General features: G+C 33.3%; 1 protein-coding gene across 1 annotated transcript; it reads right to left on the reverse strand.

Annotated features, from left to right (window-relative positions):
- Positions 1-783: 783 nt before the first annotated feature.
- LOC114297444 (Galactosyltransferase family protein) lies at positions 784-7,654 on the reverse strand. The gene is made up of 7 exons (XM_028241875.2): positions 6,216-7,654; positions 4,652-4,884; positions 3,101-3,391; positions 2,525-2,653; positions 2,230-2,403; positions 1,482-1,589; positions 784-1,405 (listed from the first exon to the last, which is right to left on the reverse strand). Exons 1-7 carry the CDS (start codon positions 7,150-7,152, stop codon positions 1,199-1,201), a joined length of 2,079 nt encoding a protein of 692 aa, XP_028097676.2. The 5' UTR covers positions 7,153-7,654; the 3' UTR covers positions 784-1,198.
- Positions 7,655-13,235: the final 5,581 nt, after the last annotated feature.

Raw genomic sequence — 13,235 nt, forward strand, 5'->3', positions numbered from 1 at the left:
GGTTTTACTTCCTCTGTTTTTTTCCCTCTATTTTACTTTCTTTTTTTCAATGTAATTTCTTCTATACTTCTATTAGGAGTTGTTGTTTTTCATGTAAGTAAGAGATTTGTAAAATGACACTATTAACCACAGGAATGGGAATATAATTTTCAAAATGAGAGTATAATGTAATTAAATCAAATCTCAGGAGTGTTTAATTTACCCTATTTTTTATGTGATAATAAGGGATATTTGATCCTTTAAAAGGACAACAATTTATTATATTGTCCATAAAATGGTGTCATCTCAATTCTTTCCCTCAAACTTCTTTTTGGAGATAATGTGAACTTTTTACTGTCAATTTTGCCACAGACTATTAAACTTGACCATACAAAAAAATTGAGCACCCACTGATATGAGTTGGCCCTTAAAGACTTATTAAATTAAAAGCCACTTAACAAAAGGGGAAAAAAATAACACATGTCAATGTAGCATACATCTTAAGCTAAAAAAAAAAAAAATTAAAAAATGTAGCATAGACACTGAGGCTTCGTATGGAAAGCCAAAAGTCAGATTTTTTTGACTATTTTAACCATAAAAAATAAAATAAACTTTTTAACCTAATAAGACAAAACATCGCATCCAATCCATAATCATTAAATCTTTACTCTCACAAAAAAGTCAAAAAAATCAAAAGCTCTTCACAGACCAGACTTTTTAACCCAGACTAAAATAGTCAAAAAAAACTAAAAAGCCAACCTACTTCCACCCTCACTTTGAAATAAGAGGATCCAAAAGTGAATATCCACAACCATAAATTTTCCAATTCATGGTAGTTTTTCAATGAGTATAGTGAAAAATAGAATACATGCAAACAAAAACTGGGAGAGAAGCTATCTCACTTCCATTCATTGATAATGCACTAGTATTTTAAACCCTAGCCCTTTTCACACCTTGTTAAAGTATTCAACAACTGCAAGTGAAAATGCTTTCCTTGCTTCACAAATGTGTTGAATGAATCATATACATTTTTAATTGTACAACTTCAAAGGATTAAGGTAAGGACCCTCAATCCCCCTCCATGACTCGAAAAAACTGCAACCCGATTCGCATCTTCAAACACTGGCTGTGGGTACAAATCAACAATTGGTGAAATTTTGAGCAAATCAAAACGGTGCAACAGGTTAAGGTTATCCCAGAATTACGGCTTCTGTTTCTGTCATCGGAAGTTACAGCAATGAGCTCGACCCCTAGCCAAATTGTCCCACAGGCAAATCATCTGTCTCGGGGATTGGTAATGTGCAGTGAAATAATCCTCCATACAACCATACTGACAGAATTTCCAGTTGTGGGAGTACTGGACAGGCGTGGAGCTGTTGAACTGCTCGACCCACATTCCCATACTCACATCCTCCATCTTGAACAACTGCCATAAAGAAGAAACAAATGTTACAATCCTCCACCAAAAATTATAAATGGATAAAGTATATGGCGTTACTAACCCGTAGGCGTCGATTGACGTGTTGAGAGACAACGAATTTAGCAATATCACTCGATATTATGTAACCAGGACCATTGGCGTAAGGTGGGTATACTGATTCTGGCCACTCCTGTTATATCAAACAAATCAACCATCTGAAATGTAAGTAGGGTTGTAAGAAAAATTGGTAGGACAGAATTGACCGTCTGAAATTTTGGTTTTCGCTCAGTTTTTCTTAAGGCACAGTCTGTTCCGGTTTTGAAAAATTTTACACCAACACTGACCGAACCAACTGTAACATTATATTTAAATATTTTTAATATTCTAAATTTTTTAGTATTAGGAGATAAGTAATTCTACATTTACAATGAAAGTTAGGGAGGGAGACATTTATATAGTGCAGTTCCCACCCTCTCTCTTCATTTATTCCCCATCTATAAATTTTTATAAAATCCTCAAAACCTCCGGTAAATTCCTCATTTACATTAAATTGAAAAACTGGTAAAACCAAACATAATATATTCAGTTTTGGTTCCTCAACTAACAAAAGCCAAAAGGATTGGTTTGGTATTAAATTTCTGTTCAATCGTGACCAAACCTAACCAAACTGCTTAACCCCTAAATGGAAGGCAAACAAAATCTTATATGCATTATTTTTCCCATATAATGTAGTTTAAGATGCATCGTTGTATTGCTGTAAATCATTTCAGTGAACCATAGCTGAATGTTCACGATTGCATGATATATATATGCGTTTGAAGATTTCATACCTCGTAAGTCACTGCCCATTTCCCACTTCTAAGGGGCCGATGCAAGAGGTTGAGATTGCCCATATAGAGGGAACGTTTAGGAGAGACGCCTTCAATTTCTTTCAAGACAGTGTCCACCCTAGCAAATGTATCATCATCACATTTCATTATGTAAGCAGCCGACACATTTTGAATCTGCATGGTGAATGCTTGGGTTGTGAAAGAGGATAGAGTACAGCACCAACATCGGAACCAATCTAGAAAATAAACTACTCTGGGAGAATTGAAGAAAGCTAGAAGATGAAAGTAAACTTACCCCATAGTCACAGATGGCAATAGTTTTCAGAACCACAAGCTCGTAGCGGTCCATAAATGGTATAATAACAATATCACCAAAGTAAGCAGCTTCTTTCTTTAGAACTGCATTCACCTCCTTCCTCGGATTCTGCAGGTTGATATTTCAAATGAGTAGAAACTTAGAATATATAATATACAATATATATATATAAGTGGTTTTATTAAAAGAAATGGCAGCAGAACAAGCAGCTTTGGACTTAATCTTGGTACACTAGTGTTGCGTCTGGGGTTTTCTTTCCCGAGTACGGATTTTCCACGTTATATTGTTGTCTCTATGTGGTTGATTACTATACAATTCCTGTCTATTTATATTATGTTTAAATAACTTAAGAGTTAATCTAATTAAATCAGCTTAGGTTAAAAGATGCAGGTCAGTTGGTTTCTACTGAAAAATAACAAGAGCTATTTTGTGCACTTTGACGAAAACTTGATCTTCAAAATTATTGCCTCAAGTGTTTTAGCCTTCTTCACATTTACAAGAAAATATTTATGCAACTCTTCTTAACCGGAAAAAAAAAAGACATGGGAACCTTACCAATGCAACAAAGAAACGAACAACAACATTTGAGGACTTGATGGCTGAAGATTGCATCCATGTTTTTCTAACTGCCATGCGTTCTGCGAAGTGATTGGTTGCAGAAAGGACCCCAACAAAAAGTCGAACAGGATTTTTGGGCAATGGAAGAGCTTTCCACTGTGGAGACATTTCTAACACTCTTTGGGGTGAGAAGCTCGGATGAGAGGCTGGGAGAGAGGTAGCATAAATCGAATGAACATCCACATCACCTTTAATCGCCAATCCTGTTGCATCTTCAAGTGTAAACCCCTGAATAAAAAATAAATATATTATCACAAAAAACATTTCCATGTTTATATAAGAGACAATAGATAGTAAACCAATGATGTATTGTACGATTGAACAAAAGATATTGAATATACAAAATATGTCTATAAGCGATACTCCATAATCTCCAGGTCAACACGAAAACAACCAGAATAATTATTTATCATACAGCTGAAAAAGAGGCTATGGCATCATGAAACTTGTAGCTATAAAAGCAATACTCCAAACACAGGTCCACAGCAATTCATAAGGCAATCATAAACACGAAAGGCAAGGAAGTGAGAAAGTCTATCCATGGGAAGAATGTTGATAAAACTCTAAAAAAGAACACTGACACTTCTAAGAAGGCACCATGTCTGTGACAGACACATATCAGACCTCCCCACACATCAGACAAACATCCAAATGTGTCTTATTACTTTCCAAAAAAAATTAGAATAAAAAATGCATCAGACAATTGGTGGAAGCATGGGTCAATTGTTTAGACACACATGAAACACATTGCAAAGTTCGAAGAAAATAGCTTGGAATCCAATAATCAAATAAAAATAATGTGAATTTATATCTATTGATCTCTCATCCTTCAGACATTTTCAGAATTCTAAAAACCAAAATTTCCAATTTGTTTATGATTAGAACTTTCGTATGTAAATATTAGGACTTCTGATGACAACTCTTTTCCAATATGTGGAATGTAGAGAAATTATTTCTTACTATCTCGATATAATAAAATATAAACATATTTGTAATACAAAAAATATAAATAGTTCTTTTCATGCATATATACATATAATATTAATTTATTTCTTGTTGTGACCCTGCCATGTCGTATGATTTTTATTTTTTATATTTAAAAATTGTCATGTTGACATGTTCATATCATTTAACATCCATGCCACCTAGATATAAAACCATCCAACAATGCACACATATGAAAATCTTATTTCCTGGAAGGGGGAACACACTATGAAGATTATCAGTTTATCACTGAATAGATAATGTAGAAATGCCATATATAAATACTCTTCCTTTCCCATTAATTTCACGTGGCTCAAACCATTCTAAATAAGTATATACATAGCATAGATGGTTCCAGTCATTTTACTATCCAACAGGGCATTTGTACCCCAAACATCCAATGATCACCCTCAAGGCAATCATATACCTGTTAGATTTGACAGAGTCAAAAGATTTGTAATGAGTAAAGCTCATAAAAATACTTCCAGATCTCAAGTAGCGTACCATTCGATATGGAAATGAAGTCACGTGTCGACCCCCAACAATAAGATGGTATCCATCAACACCAGCACGCACGGTCAGGACAAACAATCTACCCTCGACAAAAGCAAATGGCCAGGTCACTTCTGGCTTCTGTGAACGACCTATGAATCGCTTAAACCATGAAGTTGTCTTGGACTCTTTTGAATCTACAATATCGTTCCGCATCCATTTTTCACATCTCACATGTCCATCAACTGTCAAAGATTAGATATTAGGAATTTAGTTAGGAATTTAGTTACTCAATAAGCATAACGCAGAATGAACTGATGCATCATAGGAAAAAATACATGATAGGAAAAGCACCAACACTTTACGATTGTGCAACAAGTCACCCAGGTTAAATAACTTATTATCACCTAACTAAATATTTGGGGCAATAGTCTACAAGAACTTCATGCAAAAAAACTCAAAATGTGGCCCTGTTTAAATCCAGTTGTTGTAAAAGACCCCAAGTCAGACAAGCAACTAAAGCGCCAAAACCCTTTCTGAAACACAGGTCCACTTCTTAATCACTCATGCACATATCTGAACAATACTTCACTTAAGATGATCCTGAAAATTTACAACAAGAAAAAGAAGAAAACAAGAGTCCAATCCAAATTCTAAACCTTATCAGTACAGGACATTTCCAGATAATGACTACAGAAAACAAGCAAGCTGGTCTTCTGACTTTTTGACAATTGAACGCCAAATTGGGAACAATGCACAAATTAATTGTAAGAAGCTATGTCATGAGTCTTTGTCTCTTTTTCATTTTTATTCTATTACTTTGTGTCTAAAATCAGTTTGTGTCTAAAATCAGTTTCAAGTCCACTTGGGGAAAGTTAGATGGAAGTCAAACACACCCAAATCCAAGTTTATTAAAAAGTATTTGTTGTTTCTATAGTTTGAACTCATATTACAACCTCATACTTTTGGATTAATGGGCAAATATTATTCTAATATCCTATACTGTATAAATTTAAAATCCATTGCTCTTCTTCATTTTAACAGGAATAAGGCAATTTGGCTCCATTCTATAAAAGTTTTTGATACTATTTTGAACTTCATCAAATAATCATGCGTCTGACAAATGTCCCATATAACCCATACACTCATTTAAGGCAAAAATTACTGCGTGAAACAATACAAAAAAATAAAAAAATAAAAAATTGAAGTTGAAGACATGAGTTTCAAGAAAATATAATCCCAATGGATATGCAACATCCATTTGATCTAAACTACTACTCCCACCAAGCCTCAAGAAAAATCCATGCAATTTAAACTATGTCTGTTGGTAACCTAATGGTTACGCCACTCTGAAATTCAAAATCTTATAAATTCTCCTGGTCATTAGAAGATCAATATGTGATTTTCTTCCTATTTCTCCTCTTGCAATATGTTCTTATAACTTTTTTAATTTTCAATAGAATTCTCAGAACTTGCAAATGTTCAGAGGCGGCAAATGTTCGGAGGAGGTGAGGGGATGAATGAACATATAAAGGAAAAGGAAAACCAAAAACAACAAATAGAATAGAACCCTTACCGAGCATGTCATCTTCGTTCTTGGATGGTAAACCATCACATCTTTGAGCTGTGCCCCATTGCATTCTATAGCAGGTATTGTGCTCAATGACTGGTTGTTGGCTCCAATCTCCTCGCAATCGAGGATTCAGATGCAGAATCTTTGGTGGGTCCTCCCCAACCACTGACTTAAGCCCTTGCAATTCAACCATAAATTGTGAAACTGGGACCAAGACAACCCCCTTCGTATCCCCCCTCCTCATATCCCCCTTCTTCAATCTTTGAGCTTTCTGCACATACTCATGATGTGCATAATGGGGTGTTCCCACCACTGTGATAGAAGAACCTGCTGCCAGCCCACAAGGAAGAAACATAATACTGTCTCCCCTAGCTAATTCTTTCCCACTCAACGATAACCATGATGGACAAGACTCGGGCTTTCCCTCAAGTATAGAACTCTGGCTTAGATCATTTTCATCATCAAAATTTTCCACTTCTCCCCATGCCTTCAAGCCTAACGTCCAAGCCTCATCTGCCATTATTTCCAATACCGACAAACCAATAGTCTTATTCCTCCGCTTCATAATTTCACCGGTTATTCGACCATAACGATGCTGAAGAGGCTTTATTGGCTGCGATTCTCCTTTCGTCTCTTCTAATGGTTCCTCCCGTATCATCAAAGGCGCATTTTGGTTTTCATTATCTTCTAATCTCCTGTGAAATGTATCCTTATAAGCAGTACTAAAAAATGGTTTGCTCAAGTCTCCTTTTATTGCGTCCCCGACTGAGCCTCCATCCATACCCACATAAGTATCATCACCACTCAACACTGAAGTAATCTCCAAAAATTGGGGAAACTTGAAGGATATAAAAATCAAGTACACTGCAGCTATAACCAACAACAAATGTGACAGTTTGAACCTCCTTGCACCAGGAAGTTCATTTTTTGATCTCTTCATCCTTTAAAACTCCAAACAAACACTTCAATTCTTCATAAAACCCAAATATCACTACAACCCATTGGCCACGAAGACCAGAAATACCAAGTAAAACACAAAAACCCACCAAAAAAATATGCAGCACAAAGACAACTAAAATCTTCAACCCATATTCCCTAAATTTCCTCAGAAACTAAATTTACAGAAACAGCACAAGGAAAGGATCTAAAAGCTTAATGGCATCAAAGAGATTACCTTTCACCATTCAACACCTGAAACTGTGACACCAAAGATCATATTCCGATGAAAAATTCAATGATAACGCATTCAAAATCGCATAATTAATACCTAATTCATCAATGTGTCAACAATTTTCACCAGCATTCTTCAGGTAATTCCGATCGAGAGAGAGACAGAGAGAGAGAGAGGATCTTTGGGCACAGAGAGACAAAAAAAGCTTTTCAAAACCCTAGGTTGCTCAACTGAAACGGCAAAGAAGAACAAATGTCGAATGTGACGATCTGTTACGTATATATTGACCCGTGTGTTGAAAATAACTCGAAATTTAGGGGTTGAAAAGTAAAAAAGTGAAAATTTAGCCGACCCTTATGAGCAAATAATCAGAAATTTTGTCAGAAAAGAGAAATTAATATTTACACAATGACCCAAAACTGCGAATTATTTGTTTTTTAACGTTTATATATTGTTGTGTTCATGAATAACATGTGTCTACTAGCATGTTGTTTCTTCGAAACACCCAAATGTTATTTGTTTGTGGTCTAAAAAACAAAAACAAAAAACAAAAGGTCTGTTGCCAATTAAAATTTTTTGTTTGGGTAAAAAAGAACAAATAAAAAGAAAATAGAGTAATTTGTATTATTGTTTTTCTAATATATAAACTTAGGATGTGATTAAAATGTATTTTTATAGGGCACATATTATAAAAAAAAATTAAAAAACTAGATATTTTTTATTATAAGTATTTTTATGTAGTGTTTTAAATTTTTTAACATGTGTCCAACGCATATATTAGCAAAATTCATAATCTTATATATATGGGTAAATTATATTTTGATCATTTTATATTTGGCTATTTTATCATTTTGGCCCTTAAGATTCTTTTTTTTTCATTTTAGCCATTTATGTTTTAAATTTTTCTCAATTTACTCATAAAACTAATTTATGTTAAAAATTAAATAAAAAAATAATACATTGACAGTCACGTGATATAAAAATATTTTATTTTATATAACTCGCATCTTTTACATAAACTTAAATTTTAATATAATAATATATTTTATATTATGTGAAAGTTTTTATGATAGTTTATATCTAATTTTGAATATAAGTTAGTTTTAAGAGTAAAATAAAAAAAAAATTGAAATATAAAAGGCAAAATGAAAAGAAAAAAAAAATCAGCTGTCAAAATGAGAAAGTGGCCAAATATAAAGAGAAAAAAAAATGTAATTTACTCATATATTTTCCTTTATGAAGTATATTGAGATAAATAATCTCATATACCTTTCTTGCTTTAGTCCTTGAAGGCACTAGTGCTTAGGATCAATTTTTTTTATTTTCTTTTTTTCTTGTCAGCATTAGTGATTTCTTTCTTGACTATGATAATATTCATCCACTGGACTAGAGGGTTAGGATTTGGGTTGATTTGGATTACTTGGACTCGTACCCAAACTATTTCGTTAGTTGAACCCAATATAAAACCGAGTCTCTTTCAAAAAATGTTAAATTTGAATCAACCCAACCCATACACATTCGGTTGGTTTTGTTTGTGGGTCGCACAATTCTTCTGTAAATTCTAATCTACCACATTTTATAAGTTGTGTACTTTTTTTTTTACAAAAAAAATTTGTTGAATAAAAAGTACGACAATTTGAAATTTTTTTATTGTTTTTTACAATCGGTAAGAAAGAAATAAAAAGAAAAAAAAGTTGCATTATGCAACATATAACACTCGAAACTATATATACAAATTCACATGTCGTTGCATGTTTCAATGCAATTTTTAATTTTAAGATTTTTATGGCGATTATTATTATTATTATTTAAGTAAATAAAATTTCCAGTTGCTCATATGAAGCACAAATCATTGTTGGAATAAATTTTTGTTAAGAACTTAAAAGCAGGCCCAAGGGTACAAGCCAATAGTCCACATGCATTGCATCACCCAACTGTTGCTAGGCCCGAGTCCAGTAATGAGAAATTGAGAATTCAGAACTTCTTTTGGTGGTTGGCCTCTTTAAATAATGGATCTATCACTTACTTATGAGCAATTCGCAAGTGCATACTATGTGCAAGTGCATATCATATATATTTGCTTTAATTCTCACAAATATATATAAGATACTTTGTAAAAAAATTTAAGTTTTCACAAACATATATAAATTACCTTATAAAAATTTAAGAAATCACAACTTACGTATATTTGTGAGAATTTACGCGATTTTGTGAAATAACTTATATATATTTATAAGAACTTATATAAGTGCATATGATATGCACCTTACACACCCAAACACTTCCTCTTACCTATATATAAGGGGTGCAATTTCTGACCCAAAAAAAGGTTTTTATTTTCACAAGTCACCTAATAAAATGAGTAAGAAAACGATCTCGGATTACATCCGCTAAATCAGAGAGAAAAGTCATCTCATAAGAACACCTATATGAATATCACACGAAAAAAATAAATTAATTAAATCATGTATAGAGATCAAGAGGTTACCCTATAGTGAATTAATGCACACTCCTTTGCAAGATTATCATTCCTAGGTTTGAGTCTCAATGTTTAATGTTATGGCTTTCTCTTTCTCTATTCTTTTCCTACCAATTGTAAACAAATAAAATAAAATGATGTGCATGTACTCTCCTTTGCTTGGAACTCTAGTAGATAAAACCTTAAAATTATATTTTTTTATTTTAAAATTTAGTATTTTTTTCATACATTAGAGGGAAAAGAATAGTCGAACCATAACCTCTTAATGAGGCACATGAATTTTAGCCATTAGTCTAAGTGGCTAATCCAGTGATTAGCTAAAGCTTTCTTTGCTATAAAGGGGGAGAATCCTTAATTTTGGACTTAAGTAAGATTTCTCTAATTAAGAAGATTATCCCCAAATTTTGTTGAATTTGAAAGTTATCAGAGTTTTCTTTTTGGCACCAGTGACTTCCAAAATTGTATTAAAAGTCTAATAGATGGGTCCATTTTGGTTATGCACTAATTTTTTTTTCCCCCCTCTATGCCCTACAAAATCTTAGTGATGCCTTTGCAAGATCTTCTTTGGCCACTTCTCTCCCTCTCCATAGAAATAAAATATTGAATCATTCTTCTTTACGTAATGATAATTATATGATAATAAATAATAGAGAATGGAATAGCTTCATATATGTGAATCAACTAAAATTATTCATATTCAAGTGACAATCTACTCCCACTACTAAAAATCGCAAACACTTTGCGATGACATATTGTCATCGCAAATAATATATGATTGTCATAAATATTATTTTGCAACAACTAATGACGATAAGTTGAATGGGATTATGGGACAAAAGGGAGTGTTGCAAAATGTCTCCATCAACACCAACACCCCTTTTCTTTTTCCATTCCCTAATTCATCTAGCCCCACTCTTCCTTGCCATCACATGCACCCTCTTTCCCTCCCTAAACAGCTCGACCACCCCCACCCCACCGCTACTGCCACCACCAACACCCTCACTCCCTCCCTAAACACCTTCACCCCCATTGTCACCACCACTAGCACTCCTCCTAACCCCTAAAACCCTTCTACTTCCACTGCCAGTGAACAATAGGGCCCAAAAAAAAAAAAAGAAAAAACAGTTGTGACGGACTAGCGAAGGTTGACAGTGGAGATGTGTTGCGGTGAATTCCAAATATTGGTGGGCAACAATGAAAGGCAGATGTCGATGGGTGGGCAATGAGAGAGAGAGAGAGAGAGAGAGAGAGAGAGAGAGATGAAGAGAGTTAAGAGATTGACAGAGGAAGGGTCTAAGAGAGGGCAAGAAAGTGAGACTGAGGTTGAAAGATTAAAAGGGTGAGACTAAAAGAGCAAGATAGAGATTGAGAAAGCGAGAATGAGAGAGTGATTAAGAAAGTGGGATTAGGGCAAGATACAACATAAAATGATGTCATTTTGTTTTAGAAATGTGACTTTTTGCAATGACAATACACTACCCAAAAAAAAAAAACCTTAAGCGACAGTACTATATTTCATCGTAAATAATTGTTATTAAAAAGTAACTCACACAAATTGGGATGGAACACACCCATAATTAGTGGTGTGGATTGCCTCTCTAACATTGCTGCTTGAGGCTAGGAACCCCACATGCATCTCATTTAGCCACCACTTGCACCTCAAATATTCTAATGCATCCACTAAAGTGCTATATATTCAAAATCCAAGTATTATAAGCATTGTTAACACTTAGTAAGATGCACATTCACTTTGCTTGTGGAAATATACAATAAAAAAATGAACATAATATATATATATATATATATTCTTTGCCAGCTTTAAATCCCAAATCTACCTTATTTTGACCATTGAATTATCACCTTTTAACATTCTTTCAAACATTGAGACATAATTTGCTAGTTTAAACAAGAAGAGTAATGAATTGTTTGAGATTACTTAGAAAAATTAATGAGATTTAAAAACATGTTCAAGTTTAGTGTATTTATCTTTCTAGTCAATCCCAAACAAGTTTCAATCAAGATGATTACTAACCGAGCTCTAACAACTAATTTTTATACAATTCTATAATTCATATAAACTTATCAGTCCAAATTCAAAAGAAGAAAAAAGTTTAAAATATATCCCAACTTAACTTGTTTTCAATTTTAAATAAGTTTTTAACAAGTGGAACATAAATGTAAGCTTGAGTAACTTGGTCTGTTTTACTACCCAAACAACTGGTTTACATTTTTTGGGGTGGGTAACTAGTTTACATTAACTTTCATGCAAGTATGGATGTTTTGAGGGAAAAAAACACATCAATGGTTAGGGAGAGAATATTTGTTTTGGGATGAGAGAGAGAGAATCAAAGAGAGAGAGAGAGATTTGACTTTAATACTATTGGATTAATTAATGAAGGTTAACTCTCTAGATGATGATAAAGAAATGATTAGAGGGTGGTCAGCAAACACAATCACAATTTGAACAAATGTAATACTAAGTATTTTTTTTTTTTTTTAGGAACATTTGTTAGAGCCTCTGTGTCACCCAAAACATGATCAAGAAAAGAAAACAAAAGTATATTGTTTTCTTGCTTTCTTGCTTTGTAAAAAAAAGACACAAAAGCATCTTGGTCAAACCCTATTCAAAATTCTGTTTGTGTCACCAGAATTGTTCTCTCTTCTCAAATGTCTTCAACTGAAATGTGAGAAGAGCCACTATTGACTAAACCTTTATTTTTTTTTCTTCCTAATCACATCATTAGTTTAGTCATATTCTCAACCTATCTTTGTCATATAATTATCATTGTTCTTAGTCTTACTTACCACAAATAAACATAATTATCACTTGGGCTCCACACTAATCATTTATTTGCAAGACAAAGCTTATATATCATATTTAATTAGAACTATATGTCTGCAAGTTCAGGTGTGGTTTTCAACATTAAATTAAGATTTTTAAAATTAATTGTATGATCAAAACTGCACATTCTATATCTCTTTGCTTTAGAGCACCATTTGTGATGAGTCCAATTATTCTATGAAATTATTTATATAAAACAGACTAACTTTTCAATATTTTCCATCACAACATGGCCTAACTAGTTCCTGCATATAGAAATTTATTTTTCAAATATTTGTCAATGACTAGATTTCGGGTCCCTATTAGGCAGTAGAAATATTGTACCTCAACAGGATGGAGTTTTGAGCTTTCAAGTTTGACTTGTAAAAAAAATTGTTATTTTCGCAACTTATCTCAAAATTGCAACGTTTTGAGGCGCAGAAGCAGGAATCCCAATTTCGTCAATGACTTCATTTGTTGGTTAACATTATCGAAATCTATCAAACAAGACATACGTTGAATATAAAATTATATAAAAAAAAAATCACCGAA

This window comes from Camellia sinensis, chromosome 9 (assembly GCF_055761805.1).
Source record: "Camellia sinensis isolate YWXY chromosome 9, ASM5576180v1, whole genome shotgun sequence".
Lineage (NCBI taxonomy): Eukaryota > Viridiplantae > Streptophyta > Magnoliopsida > Ericales > Theaceae > Camellia > Camellia sinensis.

What these genes read in the sequence shown, in the direction of transcription:
- LOC114297444 (XM_028241875.2), bottom strand. Translation starts at nt 7,152, where the DNA reads ATGAAGAGATCAAAAAATGAACTTCCTGGTGCAAGGAGGTTCAAACTG. An exon ending in GAACGAAGATGACATGCTCG is followed by an intron (nt 4,885 to 6,215) that starts GTAAGGGTTCTA and finishes AATCTTTGACAG; the next exon opens with TTGATGGACATGTGAGATGT. An exon ending in TTCGTTTCTTTGTTGCATTG is followed by an intron (nt 2,654 to 3,100) that starts GTAAGGTTCCCA and finishes ATCAACCTGCAG; the next exon opens with AATCCGAGGAAGGAGGTGAA.